Source organism: Helianthus annuus, chromosome 4, assembly GCF_002127325.2.
Source record: "Helianthus annuus cultivar XRQ/B chromosome 4, HanXRQr2.0-SUNRISE, whole genome shotgun sequence".
In the NCBI taxonomy this organism is placed as follows: Eukaryota; Viridiplantae; Streptophyta; class Magnoliopsida; order Asterales; family Asteraceae; genus Helianthus; species Helianthus annuus.
In genome coordinates this window covers 61,989,507-62,016,898 of record NC_035436.2, presented here as the reverse complement: position 1 = coordinate 62,016,898, position 27,392 = coordinate 61,989,507, and the positions used below count along the sequence as shown (strand labels likewise).

The 27,392-nt window shown below is 35.7% G+C and overlaps 1 protein-coding gene and 2 long non-coding RNA genes across 13 annotated transcripts; 2 read left to right on the top strand and 1 right to left on the bottom strand.

Annotated features, from left to right (window-relative positions):
- Positions 1-877: 877 nt before the first annotated feature.
- On the top strand, positions 878-4,976 carry LOC110936608. The gene is made up of 5 exons (XR_002590151.2): positions 878-1,152; positions 1,261-1,304; positions 1,479-1,591; positions 3,721-4,564; positions 4,697-4,976. It is a non-coding gene; the product is annotated as an uncharacterized LOC110936608 (long non-coding RNA).
- A 1,544-nt stretch (positions 4,977-6,520) lies between these two features.
- LOC118491286 lies at positions 6,521-7,602 on the bottom strand. The gene is made up of 3 exons (XR_004891140.1): positions 7,139-7,602; positions 6,871-7,029; positions 6,521-6,799 (listed from the first exon to the last, which is right to left on the bottom strand). It is a non-coding gene; the product is annotated as an uncharacterized LOC118491286 (long non-coding RNA).
- Positions 7,603-14,939: 7,337 nt separating this feature from the next.
- LOC110936609 lies at positions 14,940-18,178 on the top strand. Of its 11 annotated transcripts, none has more exons than XR_002590153.2 (9): positions 14,946-15,223; positions 16,012-16,090; positions 16,188-16,230; positions 16,376-16,442; positions 16,561-16,642; positions 17,057-17,161; positions 17,259-17,324; positions 17,640-17,690; positions 17,831-18,178. XR_002590153.2 is itself a non-coding variant. In XM_022179015.2 (8 exons), exons 2-7 carry the CDS (start codon positions 16,071-16,073, stop codon positions 17,275-17,277), a joined length of 336 nt encoding a protein of 111 aa, XP_022034707.1. In that variant the 5' UTR covers positions 14,946-15,223; positions 16,012-16,070; the 3' UTR covers positions 17,278-17,324; positions 17,730-18,178. The 11 variants fall into 11 exon arrangements, 7 of the variants coding, with proteins under 7 accessions (XP_035844814.1, XP_022034705.1, XP_022034704.1 ...); XR_004891138.1 differs by having other exon boundaries at positions 17,259-17,432; positions 17,831-18,166; XR_004891137.1 differs by having other exon boundaries at positions 17,259-17,690.
- Positions 18,179-27,392: the final 9,214 nt, after the last annotated feature.

Below are 27,392 nucleotides of genomic sequence, written 5' to 3'. Positions count from 1 at the left end.
ATCGGTTGAAGAGAGAGAGGTCTAGATTGATGTTGTGAGTAATAAGGTTGTGTAAATTGTGTAACCTTTTAACCTCTACATTAGTCTCCTTATATATGCACACAGAAGGAAATCCGATTAGTTAATAAGGGTAATATGGTCCATCAACAATTACCAACTAATTATTTATCAGGTCATTATACATTTTCATCTATGTAATGTAAATGATTATAATGGCTACTAGATTAAATATTGCATCATAATATATTTAATCTTAAAAATTTAAAAATCCGTATACAAATCCCAACGTTAACAATTTATACACACTCCTGGCAAGAGGCACATCTTCCTATTCTTCGATTGAGAGAGAAAGCAAGAAGAAAACTCATTTAAAACCACCATATCATAGTGACTTTAACTTGTACTCAAACTTAATTTGGATGTAATTGGAAAGTATGGGTAAATGAATAAACAATTCACCCAACATTTTCCCCTTTTCTTTGACTATGATAAACCTTGAATCATGACAATGCAAACGATGATAATAATAAATTCAAAAGGAGTTGATATAGGTGGGGGCGATGCCCCATTTGGTTTACTCCAAATATGAACTTTCTAGAAGCCAATTTTGTATTTTGTATAATCATTGTGCACATTAGTACGTTCGTGCAACAATTAACCTACTTTTAACTATAAATCTTGTTTAATGATCTCATAACTGCAATACATTTCATTGTAAAACAGAAGAAATAAATGTATATAAACTTTAAAACATATCTTCCTATATAATAAAGGAAAACTTTCAAATCCCATGTGGCATCTTCACAAGCCCTCCCATTGAACTCATCCTATGTGTCAAATTCTAAGATTTTTGTATTTTTTTATAAACCCTAAATCAGATTTGAAATATAGCCGTCGCTTTCTCTCTGCACACTTTCCCTCTCCAGCTAATAAAAACAACTTTATCACATTCAAAATTCAAATTCATTCCCAGATCTCCAAAACCATAAACCCAATCTGCCATTCAAATTGGGTTACGGCATAACTCATTCCTCCCCACGCTCCTCCTAAATTCTGTCGCCCCTGATATCAAAACCCTAATTCTTAATTCGCTATGGAGAATGCCTAATTCTGTAGTTAATTTTATGTCGCTTTGATGTTTATCGGAAAAAGGTAAATGGTTTGTTCTTCGTCGTCTTCTTCTTCTTCATATCTTATTCTATCTGATTATCACGTTTTTGTTTGATGTTCACAACTAACCTTAACAAAACCGATTTACAGATCCCCCCATACTGAAGGTGGCTAATGTTTCATAGATATAATCGGTAAGTTTCAGAAGATGTTAGAAAATATTGTGGAGACTTACGGTGATTAGAAATTTAATAGAAGTTATGTACATGATGGTAGTTTGTGATTTTGTTACCAATGGTCTCTTATATCGTTAAATATTACACTGCTCGCTTTCCCATTTACTTTGTTCTGTATGTTTCCCTGTTTAGGAAGACTTGCAGAACGTGGTGAAAAGGGTGATGATTTGATACAAGTCTTGAGGGAACTAACCTCTGCATAAAGAAAAATTACAGATTTGCAGGTTGAACTTTAAGGTCACAAGGTGAGGTTTCCAGTTATCATATAATTGGCCATGTTATCGTGTTTCTAGAGTGAAGTCTCAAAGTTTTTTGGGGATACTGATTCTATCTGTGGACAGTTGGGACCAAAAAAGGCGTGAAACTAAATACCTATTGATAAAGATAGAGTGTTAAACAGCTCTCTTAAAGGTCCTATGAAAATCTTAGATGAGATCAAGGCGAACCAATTTGTTTGGAGAAAAAATAGAACGCAATTTAATTGGTTAGAAGTGGAAAAGTTGCATTTTAACTGGTTCAGTTGGTTAGGTGAGTTTGGATGCCTTTTTTACTGAAATTTGATATAGGGTTAGAGTTTTGGAAGTTCAGTTTGAGCGCTTTTGTCTAGGTCCACTACAGGTCATGAACACGCGACAGTTAATGTAGTCATTGTTTCTTCTGGTCAAATGTTGCGTGTGTTAGCTGCTTACATCATTACAAACTTCCTTTTTTTCACGCGTGTCTTCTCATCGCGTGTTGTTAGCTTTAAAGTATCTTTTATGGTAGTTATTTGGTGCATGTTTAGTAAGGTTTACGTGCTTCTTGGGGTTGTCGTTTTTAAGGTGTTGTTTTCGTCTTCTTACTAACGATCTGCGTCTGCTCAATGGTTGACTGTCAATCATCCTTACAACTGTAACTAGAGTATTACTCAGTTTTTTTTAATCTTTGTTGCTTAATTCTATCCAGAAGACCAAATTCCTTACATCCTTACAACTGTGAATAGGCGTGTATTTTGCCCATATTCACCTTCTAATTTGGATAGCCTGAAAAGATCATACGCCACTTCTTCAAATTCCTTTTTTTCTTCATATGTTGGGATTCATATCGTAAAGATTAGGAGATTCATGTGTTGTCTTATGTTTTTAAAATATGTTATGTTTAACGTGTCATTTAAGTGTTTATAGGCGAGGTGTCGGTTATGTCGTCAGTGTACCATCTGATCGAGTGACGTGTCAGCTTCAATCTTTGTTAGTGGGTTTCACACATTAGTGTCTTGCTTAAACCATTCGACGCAACGTCAACGGAAGCAACAAATCTGTTAGTTGGCTGTTAGTTGATCACTTTTCAACACTTTATTTCAACATAACGAAAACATGATCAGTTCTTTTACTAACAATTTTCAGTTTGACACTGTGTCGAGTCAGAACACCGATATATTTATGTTCTTTAAAATCACGTCGAGAAAGATAACAGTCCTCAAAATGGCCACGTAAAAGGGTGATGAAGCTGCATCTTTTATGCTCTGCGTCCTCTCCTGTGGCGATACTCTTCGGTAAATCAATAATTAACGCCGGAGAGCACGAATTAAGGATGGAACCCGTAGTTGTATCCATATAATTACGTAAATTGTGATTGTTTTTACCGTATAATTTTTAAAATTTTTTTCACCGGAATCATGGATTTGGGGGCTGTGCATCTGGCTGGCGTGAGTCTAAAATGGTGTCCATATGACACTCAAATGGTACCAAAAAGAAGCATATACATTTCAGGCAGAATATAAACATACTTCTCCAAAGACGTTAAATAAAAGTTCTTTTTGTACTTTTGGGGTAAACCTCTTATATTAGTTTATTTAAAAAGGGTTGATTACATAAATGTTCTTCACCAAACCTTCTAAATGATTTTATTTGAAAAGAATTGATTACATAAAAGTTCTTTTTGTACAGTGGGGTCACTGAAGTTCAAAACTATGTTTTGTTAGCAAAGTGGTATTAGAATGAGCATTAAACTAAAAGGTAAGTTATTATAAAAGAAAAGTAATGATAGAAAACTCTAACTTAGTGGTTTGGTTATCTAAACTTTGGCATTTCAAACTTACGTACGGTTAACATATTATTATTGCGGTTTGTTTATTTATATTATTATATAATGTCATGTTATAGTCCGTGAAGTTTGCGATGACTTAGTGTGATTTTTTACCTGACCAATTCCGACCGCCTCAAATGACCTGTTCTAAGTTAGGTTTGGGGGTATTTGACGTGGATTCTGAAGGTGGTTATGTGATATGAAATTGTCATAATCAGATAATAAGCTGTAATAAAATGGGTGTAGTTGTAACAGTTAGTAATGTTGACATTCTTATATGAAAGTGATCCCACCTGTTTGTTTTTAATAGGGATGCCATGCATACATTGCAGCTCGAAGACACACTTGGCTTGCAAGAATTCTCTTGAAATTAGCCCAGGAGCCAGAGGTAAGATGGTTAGTATCTCTTGAAATTGTGCTAATAACCAACAAATATCCAAACTAACTGATAATCTAAAAGCACGAAGCTCACGGGTATAGCGCTGGAGGACCGGAATAACTTTGATAATCTGGGTAGAGTGTAGGGGGTGGTTGTGCCTTTTTTATGGCTTTGTTTTTTTTTTTTTTTTGTTGTTCCCTGAGGTGTATGTTGGCCTCCATTTAGTGGAAGCTACAATGCCACTATACTTCTAAGTGTGATAAAAATGATGAGAAGTTTTTGTATGTGTCATCCTCCCTTTTTTGAGACAATGGATGAAGCGAGCCTTAATCCAAATACATTTTGGATTAAGGCTTAATCCAAATACATTTTTGAGACAGTGGTGGTACTCGAGCATAGATGGTTTGCTTTGGTGGTGAACAAGCTTTTATCAGTAAAATGATTCAAGGTAGTGCTAAACCTAAACAATCATTCAGGTACTAGGGATAGTTTTATCTTTTGTGTTATTACTTTGTAGTATACTTTTGTGTTTGTTATAGGTGGTATACATCCATGGTTTTAACAAAATGATTTGAAATGTGATGCATCTAGCTGTCTGCTCTTCTAGATTAGAATATTCTTAAATTGAAAACTATAAGAAAATATATGTAATATTATAAGAAAGTATGTATTAAAAATTTGTGCGTGAACAATGTTTTGTTCTGTCAACATGTGTTTCGCAAGAAGCAAAGAAAGGGACCCAAAATAATTGCAAATGAAGTTGGAGGGAGTTGAGGTATATTTCTATCAGTTTTAGAATCAGAATTAGTGTAATTTGGCATTCAAAGTCAAAAATAGGAGTTGTTCTGTTTTACATTTTTACAAGCAAATGAATTTAACTGATCCCATTTTCATTACATGTGTTTAGGTGGTTCATGACATAGATAGGCAAAAGATACCAATATGTATCGTGATTTCAATTGCTGGTTTGGTAAGGTCTGATAAAATGTTTGAAACTAAAGGTTATAGTACTGTAGTAGTTATCATCCATGGTGCCATTATACATATCCTAAAGGCTTTCTTTGAAATGTGGATGTACATTCAATTGTTTGATAAAATGTTTCTAATTAACAATTTGAAGTTTCTAACGAATTTAATAATCATTACAAATTCAAATTTTAGCTCTTATATTTTTCAATATTATATACGTTGGCAAAACGGGTGGATCATAGATGTGAAACGACCCCATACTTAACAATTTGTATTTTACATGTACATTGACCCGTATAAACAATTGATGAATAATAAAAACTAAAGGTTATAGTACTGTAGTAGTTAAATTTGTGTTCCTATTTAAAAGTTAGGGGTTTTTCAACCCGTGTAAACCATTTTTGGGTCTTAGCATGAAAAGATATCAGGTTATAAATCATATAAAAAAAGTACTTTTATAGATATAGATTTTTTTTAAACACAACCCATAACCCGTGAAGCTCACGGGTATATAACCTAGTATATTATATGTTTAGTTTTACTTGCATTGATTCATTTACAAAAATCTATAGTTATAAATTAAAATTTTAAAAGTTAGTTATCAATTCATTGATTCATTTACAAAAATATATAGTTATAAACAGTGGCGGAGCCAGAAATTTTTTCTTATGGTGTCATTTTTTATGGATACCCCGGTTTATAGTAACCCAGAGTCGAACTTTTTGGATCGGTTCGGATCTAATTGGGTCAAATCACATAATAAAAGCAAATATCACAGTAAAAGTACAATGTCATTGAATAAAAACACATAATAAAATTACAAAGTCATTTGAAATATATAAAAAATGCATTTAATAGTTGCTCTGTACGTATTTTCATGTTTTGAAACCGATTCATAACGTTTTCAAACAAGTGCACGCATCATTCAAATGATCATCAAACATGCTGTAAGGTTAAACAATTGAAACAAAACAAATTAGACATGGGGCTATAATGCTTACTGGATTAGAAAAAATAAAAATTAATCATGGACCTTTAGTGATGTAAAGTATATTAAAATTTAAGTAATCGGGCTTAATTTTTGAAATATAAAATTGTTTATCATGTAATTCTTTTAGAAGAAAACAAAACAATGGTGTCGTTTGTAAAAGGACAATGGTGTCGCTCGTAAAAAAACAATGGCGTCGCTCGAATTTTTCCTATTATACGTTGTATTTGCTACACAAAATTCAATGGTGTCGGACGACACCGTTGTTCAAAGTGTGACTCCGTCACTGGTTATAAATTAAAATTATAAAAGTTAGTTATAAATTCAAATTATAAAAGTATTTTATTTTTTGATCGGCTCATAAATATATTTTATGATGCCTTGATAAGTACATACGTTTATTACAACAAATCTTGCCGTTCAAAAAAAAAAAACAAATCTTCCTTTCTTTATTTATATAAACAATAATGATCTTTTGTATTATATAGAGAGAGACCATGGGCACGAGAATGAGGTATTAAGGAATCTATTTAAGGTATTAAGGAATATATTTTTTGAGCAATATTAAGGATTATATTTAAAGGAGAAAAATGCCCGGATAGTCCCTGTGGTTTCGCCTTTTTTCACCTATAGTCCCCAACTTTCTAAAACTACCTGAATAGTCCCCAAGTTTTCATTTTTTGTTCCCGGATAGTCCCTGGGTCTAACTTCAGTTACTTTTCTCTGTTAAAATGATGTGAAATGACAAAAATACCCTTTCCTTAAAAGGCCAAACCACAGGGACTATCCGGGCATTTTTCTCTTTTTATTTATAAAACTCCACCACCACACTTCATCTTCAACCTCCACCCACCATCACCCTCCTCCACCCTCCACCATCACCCTCTCTCTCTCCCTCTCCAATTCCGGCGAAAGTCCGGTTTTCCAGCCGTTTTTCACCGTGTCGCGAAATCTGAACCGAATAACTTACAGCAGCCACCTCCATCTTCATTTAATCCCTCCACCTTCAAAATCTGAACCGTGTCGCGAAATCTGAACCGAAACAGATCTAACCTGTAGTTGAACCAAGTCACTTGAACTCGAAACTAAACCCGAATCAAACTCAAACTGATAACACCACCCACCACTGTCTTTGTCGCTGTCTTCGGCCGACATCTCCGTCGGCCACCACCACCGTTGCGGCTCCACCTCCAATACATCCAAAACCATCAAAAATTGATTAAAAGATGTGTAAATCCTTCAACACCACCGCATCATCAATTCATCATCCTAATCATCATCGTCTTCAACCGCATCAGCATCATCATAAACGACAGCCGGCAACATCACCATTATCGGTCAGAAAATTAAAGAAAAGAAAAAAGAGAGAAGAAAGGGGACACCAGTTCTTACCGAGATACAAAACTTGTCGGAAGATTGCCTTCACCGTCGCTCACGGCCACTGTCGTCGTTCTCGCCGTCGCCGGCCGTCGCACACCTCGTCGGTTCCCTCCTTTCTCTGATTCCCCTCTCTAATTCTTTGTTCTCATCGTCTAGCAGCACCGTACGCCACCACCATCAGGTGGTGGCCGTATAATTTCGTGAAACAGGAGAGTGGTGTGTGGTGTGAGGGTCTCGTCGGAAGAGGAGGGTGGAGGTGGGGGAGGTGATTGGTCGGAGAACGAGGAGACGGCGCTAAAACCGGCCGGAGATCACCTCCGGTGATCGGAGTTCTGTGAGAGAGGGAGCAGGGGGATCTATAGTGTGCGGATTTTGTGATTAGGGTTTCAAATGAAGAGGGTTTTGTTTTGTGATTAGGGTTTCAAATGCCCGGATAGTCCCTGTGGTTTGGCCTTAAAAAAAAGGGTAAATTGGTCATTTCACACACTCTTAACACCCACTTAACAGAGAAAAGTAACTGAAGTTAGACCCAGGGACTATCCGGGAACAAAAAATGAAAACTTGGGGACTATTCAGGTAGTTTTAGAAAGTTGAGGACTATAGGTGAAAAAAGGCGAAACCACAGGGACTATCCGGGCATTTTTCTCTATTTAAAGTGATTTATCCTACAAGTCACAAGTGTAGTAGTGATGTGGAAGTTTAATCTCACTTTTTCAATGGTCAAAATTGAAGGGCGTCAAAAACTTAAATAATAGATTTTTTTTATAATTACAAATTTATTTAAGGTCATTTTTCTGACTTTTAAATCTTTGGTAGAATTAATCTTTTGGTTTAATCTAGTTCCAGTGTCTTTTAACACTTTTATAGAATGCTAGTGGGTTGGCTTGCTTAATGGGTTGATGTCATTGATGTTTTTTTTGGAAAAGCACAATTTAACCTAAACTGCATTAAACACTTATTATATTTACTTATTATATTTGGTATTATTATTAATAATAATTATTATTGTTGTTATTATTATTATTATTATTATTATTATTATTATTATTATTATTATTATAACTATGTAAATATTTAGTAATTATATACTAAAGTATTTAAATAAGATAATATTGCTTGATGCGACAAGTGTCACAGAAGTTCTTTTAGAGAGCTCAATCTAACACAACCTGCTTTAAACACTTATTATAATTTGGGTTGCTGTTGTTATTATTGTTATACTTATAAATATTTAGTAATTATATACTTAATTATATTTGAGTGTTGTTATTATTATTATACTACTACTAATATATTTATAATAGTTTATTAATTAGGGACAAAATAGGAATTATTGCATAGATAACTCGTACCCTATGCTTTAACATTTGTAACAAACATCATAATTTTTTATTTTATTATTATTATTTATTTTTTTGAAAATACATATCTATCCCAAAGAAATGATTTATATAGTAATATAGTTAAGTAATCAAATAAGATAATACCTAAATTACTATTACTATTACTACTATATATTTATATAATCTTAAAGAGGAATGTCGGTGGACATTCCTCTTTTAACCCCTCAAAGTTTTTTTCAAAGTTCATTTTTACCCTTTAGACATTCCTTTTTGACATTCAAGTTTTTTAACTTTCATTTTCATCCCCTTTTTAGGTTCTTTAGTTTAGGCAATGTAATTTTCAACCCCTTAACTTTTTGTAAACTTTATAAAATATCACTTTGACCCCATCAAGAGTATATATATTCTGTTTTTTTCTTAATACATTCGGTCGTTAACTTAAAAAAATTGTTGTGTGCTTATTTTTATGTACGTGTTGGGTATAAAAAAAATGTGTTGGTCTACGTTTCGATGAAAAAAATTGTTTGAAAACAAATCGGATAAAATATAATACATTTTTGTGCTTACTTTTTTATGTATGTTTAGATGTCAGTTTTGCTCAGAAACTATTCAGGTCAAATATAATATGTCTTGATTTGACAAAATAAATTCAAGTTGGTCTACGTTTCGAAGAAAATTCTGGAAACTTTGTTTAGATCTCCGAACACATTCTTCTTACCTACAATAATTGAAAACAATATTTTCTTCGAAACGTAGACCAACTTGAATTTATTTTGTCAAATCAAGACGTATTATATTTGACCTGAATAGTTTCTGAGCAAAACTGACATCGAAACATAGATAAAAAAGTAAGCACAAAAATGTATTATATTTTATCCGATTTGTTTTCAAACAATTTTTTTCATCGAAACGTAGACCAACACATTTTTTATACCAACACGTACATAATAAGCACACAACAATTTTTTTTAAGTTAACGACCGAATGTATTAAGAAAAAAACAGAATATATATACTCTCGATGGGGGTCAAAGTGACATTTTATAAAGTTTACAAAAAGTTAAGGGGTTGAAAATTACATTGCCTAAACTAAAGGACCTAAAAAAGGAATGAAAATGAAAGTTGAAAAACTTGAATGTCAAAAAGGAATGTCTAAGGGGTAAAAATGAACTTTGAAAAAAACTTTGAGGGGTTAAAAGAGGAATGTCCACCGACATTCCTCTTTAAGATTATATAAATACGTTTTTGAGCATACTTTCGATGTACGTGTCATTTGTTTAAAAATAATCGGGTCAAATACGATTCGTCAATTAAATTCGATTTGGTCTACATTTTAACGTAAAGGGTCGCTAATAATCTATATATAATCACGTCGCATAGTCGGTACAATATTCGAGTTTGTCTACGTTTCGACTCAAATTTCGTATACGTTTTCCTATAAGTTCGAGTTTGTCTACGTTTTAACGTTAACTTGGTGTACACTTTTGTGGTTTATTTTGTACATTTCCTACATATGATTCAAGTCGCATATTCGTTTTGACTTGACAGTATTCGAGTTAGTCGGGTCGCATATAATATCTTATGATTGTATGGTATAAATTCAATTTACTTTACGTTTTGATCGAATCACGATGCTTATATAGGTTAAACTGAGTTCAATCATACGCATAACGCTTGGACTAATTCATTTGACATTTACGAAGTACCCGCGCCGCAACGCGCGCGGGTCTTATTACTAGTTAATAAATGAATTGAAATGAATAGTAATTTTAATATTATAATAATATATAGTTTTTTTAATACTTTTATTATTTTAATATTATAATAATAGTTATTTTTTTACCTTTTAACTTTAATCCTTTTTTACTATATGGGGTTGAGATAAGCTTGGTGTCAACAGGTATCGAACCAGTACTGGTATCGAAAATAACGGTACGGTCCTGTTCGGTATCAGTATATGAAGGTAAAAACCGGCACTAATATAGAAAACGCAAAAGTTGGCACCGAAGTGAGATTGGAAATCTTTTGGTTCGGGAAATTCAGTGCTGCTACCCGGTACCATTTGCTCATCCCTGATCACAGTTACCATACGAACAACGGTATCGTACAACTTTTTTTTTTTTGTTGATTTTCTTCAACTTTTAATTTTTTCTTTTTTTAGTTTCAGAGGTAGGGATGAGCTCAGTGCCAACCGATACAGAATCGCAATTGATACCGAAAATACCGGTTACGGTACCAATATATGAAGGTAAAAAACAGTAGTGAACCGGTACCAGGAACGCCAAAAGTCGGTACCAAATTGGTACTTAAGATCTTTCGGTTTGGCAAATTTGGTACTAGTATCCAGAAAAATTTGCTCTTCTCTGACCACGTGTTTCATACGAACAACATCGTTACCATACAACTTTTTTGGTTGATTTTCTTTCGGTTGTCTTTTAGTATTTTTTTCTACATTTTCTTTTTATTCTTGTCAGCAGTTCCATTCGCAACACGCTCGTAGTGATTTCAAAACACATGTAAACACGGACTAAATAACAAAAGAAATAAGCCGCAACGCGGCGAACTTCTTTAAACCTAGTTTAAATAGTATTTAGTTATATAATTATAAGAAATAAGTGTAAATTTAAATGTTAATTTAGAGTTTTATACATAAGATTATTATTAATCAAATGATCCTAGGATAGACAATGGACTGTTAAAACAATCTGGACTGTTTATTTTGACAGATGACTTGATCGTAACCCCATCCTCGACTCTGAATACTCTAAACGATTTGAAAATCCCGTTTGATGATATTGAGAAATATGAGACTAGCATTGGGTTGATAGAGGTATCACGTAGTTAAAACCAAGATTCTTTATAAGTTGTCTTTAATCTTTTACGTTATTTTTTTACTACCAATTCCTTTGGTAGGGCTTAAGAATACTGAAAGCATCACTGAGATCTTGCTCCACTCTGACTAATTGCCTCAGCATACTCATAAGGAGAAAATGGATTTTTTGTGGCTGTTTCGATCGAAGGTACAATTGTGTGGATGCATTTGTTTTTATTAAAATTAGAGATATTTTATAAAATCTAGAGTTGGGAAGAAGAGAATAAGTTGAAAAATGGTGGAATATGTTGGTTTTTTTTTTTTTTTTTTTTTTTTTTTATAAGATGAGTTAATATATTTTTTTTTAAATTGAAAATATTTTTTTTTAATTTAGCCGTTGGGGTCCAACGGCTATAAGCCACACCAATTGAACCACACGACCTCTTCATCACATTTCACTACACGCCGGTGGAGATGTTTGCCGCCCCACACAAAACGCCGCCCTCCACATTGTTCTCGGGCTATGCCCAACATGGAGAGGCAACAACGCCTTATTTTTACGCCCACTTCTTATAGTCTTAAGAACGATATGGTTAACCAAAAGGGAACACGTGGCCATGATTTGACCAAAAGATTTTAACATCTGTTATCCCAAAGATGTTTATGTTACTCACGAGTCACGACTCATGAATGAATTGTAGGGACTATACGTGTAATATCTAATACATATATATGCTGATATGATATATTAAAGGACCATCCATGTAACGGTTCGCATCGAAACGGTCCGTGTCGAAACGATTCACGTCGTAATGGTTCGCGTCGTAACGGTTCGCGTAGAAACGGTTTATGTCATAACGGTTCGCGTCGAAACGGTTCACGTCGTAACGGTTCGCGTCGCAATGGTGTTTAATTAGTAATATGGTTATTTTTTATCGAAAGAAATAGAAAGTTAAGGTATAGTTTTAATTTGTAACATTGATTTAAAAATAGTATAGATTAAGGAAACCTGCTCTTGATCGTCTTTTTAGTTTGCCCAAAATTAATTTTTTATCACTCTAAATTATAAAATATATAATTTATTTTTAAATAAACGAGCTGGGCTCGATATGCCATAACCTGGCTCGAGCTTTTGACGAGTCAAGCCAGGTTATAGTAGACCATACATGTTTTAATGGACCATGATGGGCCTTAATGGAAAACCATGGACAATAGTAGATTATATATGTCTTAATAGACCATGATGGGTCTTAATAGATCACAATGGACAATAGTAGATCACATGTGTCTTAATGGGCCTTATTGGATCAAAAGGGACAATAATAGATCGTACCTGTTTTAATGGCCCATATTGGGCCTTATTGGATCACAATGGACAATAGTAGATCATATATGTCTTAATGTCCCATATTAGGCTCTAGTGGATAACAATGGACAATAATATATCACACATTTCTTAACGGGCCATATTGGGCCTTAATGGATACGGTGGACAATATCAAATAAGATATGTCTTAATGGACTATGTTGGGTCTTAATGGATCACAATGAACAATAGTAGATTATATGTGTCTTAATGGACCGTAATGGGCCTTATTGGATCACAATAGATGATAGTAGATCACACATGTCTTAATGAACCAAATTAGGCCTTAATGGATCACAATGGACAATAGTAGATCAAACATGTCTTAATGGACCATGTTGGACTCTATTGGATCACAATGGACAATAGTAGATCATACCTGTCACAATGGACGATATTGGGCGTTAATAGATCATAATGGACAATAGTAACTCATACATGTCTTAATGGACCCGTATTTGGCCTTAATAGATCACAATGGACAATAGTAGACCTTATTTGTTTTAATGGACCATGTTGGGCCTTAATGGATCTTGATGGACAACTAGTATATCATATACGTCTTAACGGACCACATTGGCAAAACAAAAAAACATATGACTCGATTCAAGCTTTGCTTTTGAAACTCGGGCTCGGCTCGTAGATAGTTTTTCAAGCTTGATCTCAACTTGTTTAATATTTATTAAATAATTTATATTAATTAAAATTGATATTTAGTATATAATTTAGTTATTTTTTTACAATATAATAAATGTTATTTATTATTATTTAAATATATATTTAATATATTAGTTGAAATTTATATAAATAACGAGCCCGGGCACATTTCTTCAACGTGCTTGTTTTTTTGGTTCGAGCTCGTTATGCTCGATTAGTTTCGAGGTTTTTTAGCCGAGTTTGACTCAAGCTTCTTGAGTAGCTCGTGAGTAACTTGGCTTATTTGCAACTTTAGACCATAAGACCAGGGGGTGTGGTATACTGCCCCCACTACGTCAGCTTCAATATCGCCCCATAGCGCCTCTCCCCCATTTTCTAGGTGCCAAAAGGGGGCGCTATGGAAGGGGCTCCATCCCAGTAACGAGCGCCAATGAAATGTGTCGGTGGGGCCCTATGTTTTCAACCAATCAAATTTTTTCCTCTTTATTTTTTTTGTATTTGGTTTAATAGGATGTTTTAAAGGAACTTTATCACATACCGTGTAAATTAACGATAAAACACCTCGCTTATGTGGTGCATACGTGGCTCTGACGTGGCACTACAAAGCCCGGGCTTTAGGCCACACACTGGCCGAACTATTGTTGTCTATGCTCACAACATCCCATTCGTTTACCCAAAAATTCATTTCCCTCCTAACAGAAGTAATCCAATGTTTCGTTTCCCTCCTCCTACCAAGATTCATTTCCCAAAATTTTCATTATTTTCTCAGTCCCCTCCAATCCTAAATCAAACACTAATCAATTCAAATGAGAAACTCTAGCTTCCTTTTACAGGGGTAAGATCAAATAAAAAGTTTATTTTGCCTAAGTAGAATGAGAAGGAATCTTAACCATTCATTTTTCAAATCAATGGTTAAGATTAAAGTGTAGGAGAAAGGAGGAGTGCAAGGGTATCTTGGGAAAATCATATTTATGGACTTTCTCTCTCCACATGCAAGGCACATGCATATTCCACCCCCATTTTTTAAACTTTCATAACTTTTTTATACGACTTTATTTTTTCATAAAAATTTTCACCATAAAATCGAGCGTCTTTTTACCTTTAATTTAAGTACCTTATTGCTATATAAAATATGAAGACTAAAAAACCCACTAAAATGTGTTGTATTTCTATGTTGCATAACATTTTTTGTTCTAGATTTTTGTACTATATTTTGTGCTAGATTTTTGTACTATATTTTTCTGCTAAATTTTTTGTGCTGATTTTTTTTGTCTTAATTTTTTTCCCAGTTTTTTGTGCTGGATTTTTTTGTACTACATTTTTTTGCTGAATTTTTTCGTGCTATATTTTTTATACTAGAATTTTTGTACTAGATTTTTTTGTACTACATTTTTTGTGCTATATTTTTTTGTGCTAGATTTTTTTGTACTATATTTTTTTGTACTAGATTTTTTATGCTAGATTTTTTTTTTGTATTTTTAAAAAATAAAAGGGATGCCACATGTCATTTTCATTCCTATTTATAAGGACCAAAATGCCCTTCATTCCTACTTATTATGAGTGCCACATGTCATCATCACAATCTTTCTTAGGCTACTTAGGCAAAATCCACTTTTTAGTGGATCTTTCCCCTCTTTTTACATATTTAGTCGCCAACAATACTCCCACTCTATTTTCTTTAAACCAAAACCCTAATACCTAAAAATTAAGGAAAGATAGTGGTTATTACAGTCAAGGTCGAAGGTGATGTTGTCATGAAGATGGGTGTGGAGAGGAGGTGGTTGTTGGTGGTGGGTAAGAGTTGTGGGAAAGATGGAGGAAGCACTGGCGATTTGATGAGGCGATTCCGATTCTAGGCGTTCCGTGTGACGTTGTGAGTATGAAACTGGTGGTCGGTAGGCACGGGTGGTCATCAACGAGGTATCAGTTAATACTCTATCTCAGTTTTTAAATCGCAAATTATGTTTATGGAGATTATTATAAGCATTGCTATGAAGTTTATGTATGTTTAGTTTACTATAAAGTTGTTTAGTGATGTAGGAAGTAGGATCTCACAAAAATGTTTCAGTTTCTGTATGATTTTCATAGATCTTTAACATGAGGTAGAAGTATTGTGAATTTGTGATATTATCGGTTTAGTTTAATGTGTGTTCTTTGTTGTTTGCTGGCAGTATTCTTGTGAATTTGTGCACTTGAGCAGTTTTTACCAATAAGGCTCTAACATAGCTCGGTTTTGTAACCGCGAGCATGGCGGTGTTTTACTAGTTTGATTTAGATTATATTGTTTTAGAATACAATTATTTTTATGTTTTGTGTTTGGTATAACTGCAATTCATTAATTGTGAAATTCTCTTGGATCTTCTTCTCTTGTACAGTAGACGGCTCTTGAATAACATGGTTTTGGTGTTTGAACTTTACTAGTAGTAGATTACTTGTATATCATGTGGCATGTTGTATGTATTTACTTAATTAATTTGACTTGATGCCTATAATACAAAGTTCAGGGAGTGAGTTATCTGAATGATGATAGTCGGCCAAGGTAGTTAAAGCAAAGGGGTCATAAATTAGTGTATCTTTGTTAGCCTTGGAATCAATTAACTGGTATCTTGCATTTTGAGAGACTTCATTGGGTATATTGATCAGTGAGCCCAACCCACTAACCTTTCTTGATCCGTTTCCCAACTTACATGTTTGCTACCTTTAAGCAGCAACACCTGCAATTACTAACCTCAAAGATAGTTCAAATAAGTGGGACTTCAAAGTGGTGATGGTGACTGTGGATCAACAGTAAGTCCAACTACATTAAAATAAAATTTTGATTGGTGATTTTAGTACGCGCATTCCTCCTCTCAAACAATAATTGTCGTTATCATTTTTCCCACAGTTCTTTCATACTACGTTGTCAAAGGCGCATAGGTCTCATCCCGGTAAAATAAAATAAAATAACCGAACTATTGTCTTTGCTGTTTGTTTTAAATTAACAGTTTCCTGGAAAAATGGGGAAAGGATATTTACATATCTACTTTAATTGTTAATTAACAAATGATTGAATGGAATTGGTGCTATTTATAGGATGAAAATGACGAACTTCATCGCTCCCCTGGGACTCCAGTGTTCACTGCTCCTGAATGTTGTCTAGGTGAGATGGTTTTGTCAAGATTTTCTTTCTTTTTGACTCTTTGTGGTCAAGATTGACATTTATAGTATTAAATCCTCACAAATTGAGACACACACCTGATTGAATTCTTATTCACCAGGCCTAATTTATCACGACAAAGCTGCTGACACATGGGACGATATCCTTTTCTTGGGGACACACTACAAGATACGTATGATAAGGTGCCCCACCTCGAATTTATATAGATTACCGAATTATTCAAGAGGATCTAAAGAAGCAGTATGTTCTTTGTTCAAGTAACCCGGGCATGGCCTAAATGGGTTGGGTTCAAATATGGCTACATTTACTTGTCAACACTTCAATGTATATTATGTGTAATTTTAAAAATAAGTTAGATATATAATCTACTTCTTTGCAAACAAAACAATTTATGAGGTTTTAAGCATTTGCATGCACTTAGACAACCATCAGTGGGACACACACATATGAAAGTTTAATTGGAATTGCCTTGTTTTCATATAAGTGGTTAAGCCATTGCTAGAAAAGTTGTTGCTGAGTGGACCGCAGGTGTGCTCGGTATCAAGATGGTTTTTTGCTTTTAGTTTATTTTTATATTCAATATGGTGCAAGTGCAGAGCAAAGGGTGGTTCAGTTCCTTTTGAGGAAGCTTTAGCTACCAGACTTGATCTATTCAAGCCTTCACCATCAACCCAATTTTATCTTGAGAAGCGACCCCTAAGGTATGCTGCTGTTTCTAACACCTTCGTAACCGTTGACTTTTCCTTCTTTGCTTATTTATTGTTATTATTTGTTTTTATTTTTATTTTGAATTTGTAGGCTTTTTTTTCTACCATAAAAATTGGTGGTTATTTGATATCTGAAGGTTTTTGTCAAACGATCAATGTAAGTTTATAGAGACTCTATAATTGATTATTGTCCTTTTAAGTATCAATAAAACTATATTTCCAATACTAGAGCTTTTTAAATGGGCTGGAGGATGAATATTATAAGGTACTACTGATGCACTACGTTTCTTATATTAAATCTTATTCATATATTTAGGAATGGGACAATTCGGGTTATGTTTAGTCTTAAATGGGAAAATCTAAACAAATTATTCGGGCCAAACAACTAGATATTAATTTTGTTTTATTTTACTGGTATTTAAGTGATGTGTATCCTCTGTTGTTAACTTATTTGAATCGTATTGTAATGCAGCCATGCATATTTGTTTTGTTGAGGAGTTGTTTATATGATAATAATGATGAGGTCAGTGGTACACTAAGTTTTTTATTTGTTTATCCCCAGCATCCTCTATCTCTCAAAATGAAGGATGTAACTGACCTGACACAAAGTGTTGAACCCGACCTAAGCCGCACTAGAAACTGAGTAGTTGACATTATGCGTAGGGTTGTGACATGGCTACAATATATATAAATACAATTGGAGGTGATGGTTTCGTTGAGGGGCTAAGAGACATCAAAACTGCCACCAGTTACAAGTTTACTCATCACCAGAACAGAAACAAGGTAGCCCATGGATGCAAATTTGTAGCACTTTCAAGTCCAAATGCAGTGTGTAAATGGACTTAAAGAAAACAACATAGAAATAGCTCTTAGTTTTTCTGTAGTACATATGTTTCCTTTTGCAACTTTTGTAGATGCTTTTGATTAGAAGTTTGTCTTCCATTAGTATTTAAATTGAAAACTTATGTATGGATTTTTGGTTATTATAGTTAATTTCATTTGTTCTATAAATTATCTCATGTTTATTGTAGTTTTTATTGTACAAAAAATTGAAAATAAAATAGGCAATTACACGAAAAATGGCCACATAGAACCGTAATAAATATGTGTGACTAAAAGTTAAACAATAGCCACACTTAAAATTACAAAATTTCGTGTCACTATAAATAACCATTAACCATGCCATAGTTACTTTTTTTTTATTGTGTGACGGAATGATACCAAGCGTCATGAGAAAAGAAAATACATGTAACCAAAGGTTAAACAATAGCCACACTTAAAATTAAAAAATATTGTGTGGCTATAAATAACCACTAGTCACGCCATAGTTACATTGTTTTTTGTTGTGTGACAGAATGATACCAAACGTCATGGGAAAACAAAGTTATATGTGACCAAAGGTTAGACAATAACCACACTTATAATTACAAAATGTAATGTGGTTATATATAACCATTTGCCACACTTTCGTCACTTTGTTTTTTGTTTGTGTGACGGAATGATAGCATATGTGTGACCAAATGTTAGACAATAGTCACACCAACATCACTTTGTTTTTATTGTGTGACGAACTGATAACAAATGTCAAAGGAAAAACAAACATCTGTGACCAAAAGTTAGACAATTGTCACACTTAAAATTAAAAAAATGTTTTGTGTGTCTAGTACAAGTTTTTAGCCACACTTAGAATAAATTCATGTGACTATATAATGGAACCGACCACACTTACGGTAAATTCATGTGGTCGTTGCTACCTTTTAGCCACACTTAATAACAACCCTTTTAGCCACACTTTTTCTTAATTCATGTGGCTAAAACATACTTATTAGGAAATATATGTGACTATATAATAGAAACAATCACACTTAAATTGAATTCATGTGGCTATTGCAACCCTTTAGCCACACTTAGTGGAGGAAATGCTAGATTTTAACAAAAAATGTTGGTACCCTTTAGCCACACTTTTAAGTTCAATGGCCACTAAAAAGTGTGTGTGGTCGTATGATACATATGATGACTCGAGCTTTGGTCACACTTGACATGAAAAACATATGTGAGGCGAAAGACATATAGTCACACTTTTTACGTGTGGCTGTATCCCTATTTTGGCGTAGTGAAAAAGCTCCTCCCCCACCAGCTGATGCTCAAATCATCCACTTCATCTCCGGAGGTTTTGATATCTGTGACACTTCATTTTCAGCAGCTAAGAGACATGTAAAGGAAACAAAGATGGAAAATGGGGACAGACCTGTTCGGACCTCCATCCTTACCCAGCAGAAAGTGATATCATTTGATGAGGATGACCGTGTGGACATACAGGATCCTCATCATGACGATTTAGTTATTACGTTATTTATCTCTAACCATTTTGTTCGCAGGATTCTCATTGATGGGGGAAGCTCGGTGAACATAATGCAGTTGGATGTCCTCAAAAGAATGAGTATTCCTGAATCTGACATTGTCCCAAGATCATCTGTCCTTGTGGGATTCAGTGGAGAGACAAAGAATACATTGGAGGACATCAAACTTCCTATTTATATAGAGGGACATCAAAAGAACTGCTACACTTCTTCAATGAAACCAGCCTCCAAGCCTAGGGAAGCATAGCAATTAAAGTATCCTCTAAGGGACGTCATGGAGGCAAGAGAGCAAGTCGTCAAGGATATTCTGTTGGACCCTGAGGATCCTGAATCCAAAATTTTCATAGGGTCCGGGATGCTAGACAGTATTGGGCAGGATTTAATATCCTTCTTGAAAAGAAGAAAATCTACCTTTGCTTGGAAACATGAAGACATGACAGGTATATCTAAGGATGCTATTACTCACAAGCTTGGTATTGACAGGTCTTTCAAGCCAGTACACCAGAAAAGGAGGAAATTTGCACCTGAAAGGAATGCCATTATCCAAGAAGAGGTAGACAAATTGCTCAAGGCAGGTATGATCAGAGAGGTAAAGTATCCAAGATGGCTAGCCAATGTGGTAGTTGTTCAGAAAAAGAATGGAAAGTGGAGGGTATGCGTTGATTTTACTGACTTAAATAAGGCATGTCCCAAGGATCCTTTACCTTTATCCCACATTCACTCCATGGTGGATGCTACGGCGGGTCATGAGTTGTTAACTTTTATGGATGCTTCATCTGGATTCCAACAAATTCAGATGGAACCATCTGACCAAGAGGACACAACTTTCATGACTCCCACTGGTATATATTGCTATATTGCTATGCCCTTTGGATTGAGAAATGCAGGTGCCACATACCAAAGGCTAGTAAATATGATGTTCAAAGAGCAGATTGGACACACAATGGAAGTCTATATAGATGATATGGTGGTCAAGTCTAAAAGAGCTGAGGATCACCTGAAGGATTTGGAGGAAGCATTTGATATCCTTGATAGATACAACATGAAGTTGAATCCTTCCAAATGCCATTTTGGAGTTAAAGCTGGTAAATTTTTAGGATATATGGTGACAAAGAGAGGAATAGAGGCAAGTCCAAAACAAATCAAGGCCATTGTGAACATCAAGTCTCCTACCAACGCTAAGGATGTGCAAAGGTTGACAGGAAGAATCACAACCTTGAACAGATTCATCTCAAAGTCCTCAGAAAAGTGCAAAGAGTTCTATGATATCCTGAGGAAAAATAAAAAGTTTGAATGGACTGAGAAGCATAAAAATGCCCTCAAAGCCCTCAAGGATTACCTATCCTCAGCACCAGCTCTAATGAAACCATAAAATGGGGAAACATTATCCTTATATTTGGCTGTTTCCACTAAGGCAGTAAGTGCGGTCCTAGTTGAGGATCATGAAGGCTCTCAACATTCGGTACACTATGTAAGTAAAAGTCTACTTGATGCTGAGTCCAGGTATTCTCATTTAGAGAAGCTTATTCTTACTTTAGTTATGGCATCTACTAAACTCAGACATTATTTTGAAACTCACCCTATTGTTGTTAAAACTAACTTTCCTATCAATAATGTTCTCACGAAACCTGAAATGTCAGGAAGGATGGCAAAATGGGCAGTTTTAGTGCATATGACATTAAATATGAACCTAGGACTGCCATCAAGCCCCAAGCCTTAGCTGACTCTATGGCTGATTTCAGTAGTGATCTACAAAGGGAAGTTGAATTAGAAGTTCAACAACTTGAGGAGACCAAGGATCCTTGGACACTCTTCACAGATGGAGCTTCAAATGTCAATGGAACTGGACTAGGCATACTACTAAAATCGCCACAGGGGGACATTATACCCAATCAATTGCTTGTGAATTTCAAACCATCAATAATGAGGCTGATTATGAGGCCTTGATAGCAGGTTTGCAATTGGCCAAGCATATAAGGATCAGGTATCTTGAAGTATATGTAGATTCTCTATTAATTACTAACCATTATAACGGTTCTTATGCTGTCAAAGGTGAAAATCTAATTAAGTACTTAGAAATAGTCAAGAAATTGGCAGATTCTTTTGCTTCTTTTAGTTTAACACATGTACCCAGGGAAGAGAATGCAGAAGCTGATGCCCTAGCTAATCTTGGATCATCATTTAAGATTCCAGAGGATGTGAAGATACCCATCATCCATGTTTTAACCCATGCAATTGAGGATAACATAGCCATGGAGATAGTGGAAGATTCTACAATTGTACCTAGTGATGGTGCACAGTCAAGATCAGGATCCTGGATCCTTCCTATCCTGAAATATATATACAGAATAGAGAAATTCCTGCTGGAGAAAATCCTAGTGCCTTCAAAATTAAGGTATCTCAATTCACATTATTAAATAAAAGGGTAAATTACTTTTTAAGTCCCTGTGTTTTATTGGTTTTAACTAGTTGAGTCCAAAAGCAAAAAGTTTAACGACCTGAGTCCCTATAAGCATTTTTCTTAACCATTTGAGTCCAAATTTCTAACACCATCCATATTTTCTGTTAGTTTTCTATTAGAAGACAAAAATGCCCCTGTATCTTCTTCTCTACCCTTATAAAAACCTAAAAGTTCTACATCTCTCCCAAAGTTACAGCACACAAACACACTCTCTGTTTTCTCTCGAGTACACACCGGTGACCGGAGATCGGAGCTCCGGCTATCTTCTCCGACAAGCGCCACCCTTACAACCCATTCACCTAAATCCCCTCTTTCTCTGTTGCAACTCAGACGACCGGAGTCGCACCTATGGCGATCTCCGGCGTCTTCTCGTTCACCGATGCGTTTGTAAGAGAGGGTTAGAGAGAGAAAGATCGGAGGAGGAAGGAGAGGGGATGAGCAGTTCGAAGTATTCGTGAAGATGATGATGATTTGTTGTTCAATTTGACGTATGCATGATTATGATGTGTATTCAATTTTGGATTAATTTAATGTTAGATCGAGTAATTTGATGTTATTAGGATTAAATTAGGGTTTATCGGTTTGCAGATTCAAGTATTTGGACCGATTTTGAGTTATAAAGTTTGAATTCTTTGTTAATATTACAATTATGCGATATAAATTCTTTTTTCTCGTTTGATGATTTGTTGTTCAATTCGAAGTATTCGTGATGATGATGCGTATTCAATTTCGGATTAAATTGATGTTAGATTGAGTAATTTTGTTTGTAGTAAGATTAGAAACTATTAGGAATTTTGGTTAAGTTAGGGTTCATCGGTTTGCAGATTCAGGTATTTTGAACCGAATTGCAGTTCTAAACTTTGACTTCTCTGTTAATATTACAGTTATGCGACATGAATTCGTTTTTATCCTTTGATGTTTTGTTATTCGGTTGGTAGCAAACCATTATCAGTAAATCCACTTGTTCTAGTCATGTGCATCATCCATCTTCAATTATTTTGCTGTTGTACTAATTCCTCTTTTGCATGTAGAGAGAGAGAAAGAAAGATGAGAGAGAGATGAGAATGTTTAGAGAGAGAAAGAGATGGTGGTCTGTGGTATGGAGATGAGATGCAGAACTTTTAGGTTTTTATAAGGGTAAAGAAGAAAATACAGGGGTATTTTAGTCTTTTAATAGAAAACTAACAGAAAATATGGATGGTGTTAGAAATTTGGACTCAGATGGTTAAGGAAAATGCTTATAGGGACTCAGGTCGTTAAACTTTTTGCTTTTGGACTCAACTAGTTAAAACCCATAAAACATAGGGACTCAAAAAGTAAGTTACCCTGAATAAAATCTTATATAAAAGGTCTCTTGCAGGTCCATATTTATGATGCATTGTGGGAATCACACTGGGGGCAGAGCACTGTTTTCAAGGATCCTCAGAACAGGATATTATTAGCCCACAATGAAGAAGGACACTGTGGAATATGCAAAGAAGTGTGATGCCTGTCAAAGACATAGTAATATCCTACATCAACCAGCAGAGCCCCTGCATCCTCTATCCTCTTCTTGGCCATTCATGAGATGGGGAATGGACATAGTTGGTGTTTTGGTAAAAAATCAAGCAAAGATAATGCAACCAAATCTTTTGTTGTGAGGTGTGATGCTTGAATCAATGAACAATGCTAAGGATAACAATCAAATGTAATGAACAAATGACACAAGGATTTATACGAGGAAAAAGCCCTTGATCAAGAGTTGATCTCCGGCATAAAAAACCTCGGGTGATGGAAATTACCGATCACCAACTAAGATTAAACAATAAAAGATTACAACTCGGGATGATAACAAGCTTGTTACAAGGATCACTAGTGTGTAATGTGCGAAAATGTGTATGAAATCGCCAAGTAATGTTCGAGAGCTAACTGAGAGCAGTTATAAGTGTGTGTATGCCGAATATAGCAAAAAAGTGTTCTAATCAAGCTTGTTATCCCCATTTTAAATTAGAAATAACTACGTTAACAAACAATCTGACAATTACGCGAACTCCCCACGATCTCCATAACATCCATGAGAAATTAGCACGTGTGGAATATTAAGGGAATATGCTCCAGGAACTTCGGTAAGACTTGGTCCATGCTTCAGCTCCTGCAAAACAACTTCACATTCGAAATAGACAACCGTTAGTGTGAGGATAACAATAATGATCCTAAATCTTGATCCTGTAATACTCCCTGAGGATCACTAATTCAAACAGAATTAAGGATCCTTGATCCCGGCAGAACTTGAGGATCCATGATCCTTAGGATTATAAAATCCTCCCCTAACAATTACCCCCAAAATATAAGGAGTGAAATGCAAATTGCCGAGTTGTATTTTCTTGATCCTGTCCGTAACAAACTAACGGATATATAGCCGTTAGGATAGAACTATCCTTTACAAATCCGACGTCACCTGAAATGACATCCCTGCAAAATCATGATTATAAATTCAAGTTAGAGATAAGGGTTGAGGAGCATTTAAATTCGTGCGTTACATCCTTTAAATCCTCATCCGAAGATCAAACAGGTACTTCTTCCTCTCCTTTTCTCTTCTCATTCCTACTCTATTCCTTCTTTTCTCGTAATCACAATGAAGCTACGATCATCTCCTGCTAAGGATCATCATAAAGAAGATTCATTGCAAGGCCAGGGGATCATCAAGGACTCCCCGGAGGAACGATGCTGCTTTACCGATCCCGAAATCGATAGGATTCGCCATTGCTTTCCGGCGGACTCTGTTTTCAAACGCTTTGATCCCACAACCCTAAGCGACTTTGTTTCTGAATCCTGGGTTACCTTTCCAGTCACCCCGTTTATGATAGGATACACCTATCCTTTTCCTGCCATTACCCAGTCTTTCTTCTCTCTTACCGGCATCTCCTATGTCCAGGCAATGCCTATGATTTGGAGGGTTCTGCACACCTTCGAAAGGATCATAGAGCAGGAGGGCATAGAACTAGGGATGTCCGAACTTGCTGAACTGTAAAAGCTTGTAAGCCATGGTTCACACCGATTTTTATTCAAACATAAGCCTGGTGAACCTCATCCAATTCTGAAAAACCACCAAAAATGATACCAACTAGAAGAAGCGATTCTTCTTTATCAGGAGGGATTCCATCCCAAATGGGAAGGATCTTCCTAGAGAATGGGCCACCCATGGTAGGATAAAGGATCCTTAAAGAAGGATCATAGGATAACCCTGGTCCTATAAGGATAACTGATTTCTTCTTTGTTGTTTGCAGCGATTTCCGTCTCTCACCTCATTCCATCACCTGCAACGAAGGAAAGGATCACCGCCTTCTGGAGTTTTGATCCTGCGATAAGATCATTCCAAGCAATCACCAAGGATTCTCAAGAAGTATCCTCAGGCTCTGTCACGATGTCAAGTAAGTATCCATGCTTATATGTAGTTAAATATTTTAAATAGAACAAGAATACTTATCTGTTGTTTTAAATTGACAGGCACTGGAAAATCATCCAAGTCCGCCTCTCGCTTCAGCGTTAGTGATCTCAGCAATGTTGGTCCCCAATCCGCAAGAAAGAAAGCTGCTGCTAGCCCGAGCACAATAACCCCCAAGCATGTGACCTCCAAAGGAGGAAAGAAAAGAAAGGCCACTGAAGCTGAAGATCTTGACAGGCTGTCCCTCATCTGCCATCAATTCGAGGAGTATTTCTCTGAGGTAAGGTCCTGGATCCTGACTGAGTATCCTGCCCAATTAAGGATCACAAGTTCTGAACTTTACTTTGTCTTTTGCAGAAATTTGTCGAGATCCAGATGTTGTATGACGAATATGTTGAAGAAGCTGAACAGAAACATCTAGAGTTCCAGAGAACTTTCCTAGCCAAGGATCAGACCATCTCCTCTCTCGAAAAGGATCTCAACCAAGAAAAGAAGCAGGTGGTTGCCACTCAAATAAATGTTGATTACGAGAAGCGTGAGATCATGGAGGATGCTAAAGTCTCTGCTGCCATCACTATGTACAAGATAAAACTGCAGATGGCCCAAGAAGCTGAGGATCCTGACTTCGACAGGAGCACCTGGGACAAGGAGGGCTGGAAGGCAAAATTGGCAGAGCTGGAGGATGAGGAGGAGGCTACCGAGGTCCTGGCAATCGAGGCAAGTGGCAACGGGAAGGATAAAGCTGAAGGTGATGCTAGTGGAGATGCGGCCAAGGTGTGAGCTGCAAGGTTGGGCGATGATGGACATTTCTAGACACAGCCGGAGCCCATTTTTTAGAATTTGGTAGTTTTTTGGTTATGATGTTTTGAAACGATATTGGGTTGTACTTGAACAATAGCTTTTAGGTTTATGGATCATGGATCCTTGGACAATAGGTAGGATAATAGGTGGTGGATGGATCCTCTGTTTGGGGGATGAAGCCACTTGTTATCCTGCCGACTTTTATTTCCTGCACTCTTATGACCAGTTAAACAATGGACACCCTTTGCCAACCCAAGTGGACGGGCCATGTATTGCTGGTAGAAACTTGGGTTAGCAATTTTGACAACCTTAAAAGGGTTTAACTTTGTGAATAAATAAAACTTTAACTTTTTGGCTATTTTTCGTGTTGTTATCCTTGTGAATTCTTTACTTTCCAACTGATGTTATATATTTTGTTTGAATTTATTAAGTAAAGAAGAAAAATAGAATAAATTTTGTTTCAAAAGTTTTAGGATATGATCAAGGATCAAATATCCTAAAGTCGATAAGTTTAGAAAAGTTATGCAACTTAAGGATCATTAGTTCTGTTGTCAAAAAATAAGGGTCACTTATATAGACAAAATCAAAATGAACAAGGATCATACCTGAGAATCCAAGTTAGGATCCTAACTCCTTAACAATTATAATCAGGATAATCAAAAGACAAACCTTAGTAGAAGGTAAGGATCAAGGATCCTTGATTGTTTAGCTTCAAAAACCTGAAATAGAATATAACTTGGGACTAAGCCAATATAAGAGAAAAGTTAGTAACTGGGGACAAGCCCAACAATTCTGGGGACAAGCCCAATATACTGGGGACAAGCCCAAAGGATAATTGGGGACAAGCCCAAAGGATAACTGGGGACAAGCCCAAAGGATAGTTGGGGACAAGCCCAAAGGATAACTGGGGATAAGCCCAAAAGATCTTGTGTTAACTGGAGTATGGCCCTCACTGGCGACTATCCAAACTTTGTGACATGAAAATGCCAAAACCTTAGCTAACGTGAAAACGTTAGAAACCTTAGGAATGGATGTATGGTACGTCTACCGTTATACGTAGGATCCCGGATACAGCCAGTACAATGAAATTATCAGCCCCTAAAGCGAGTACTGGTCCCATTGCCATGAACTGTACCAGGATCATCGTGCGCTACTGGCGATACTAGGGACAGGCCCAAA

Bases quoted from the DNA above. Each gene is read 5' to 3' on its own strand.
- LOC110936609 (XM_035988921.1), top strand. From the start codon at position 16,071: ATGGTGACTGTGGATCAACA. The intron at 16,231-16,375 runs GTAAAATAAAAT...TGCTATTTATAG, and splicing joins GGCGCATAGGTCTCATCCCG to GATGAAAATGACGAACTTCA. The intron at 16,643-17,056 runs GTGCCCCACCTC...GTGCAAGTGCAG, and splicing joins TACAAGATACGTATGATAAG to AGCAAAGGGTGGTTCAGTTC.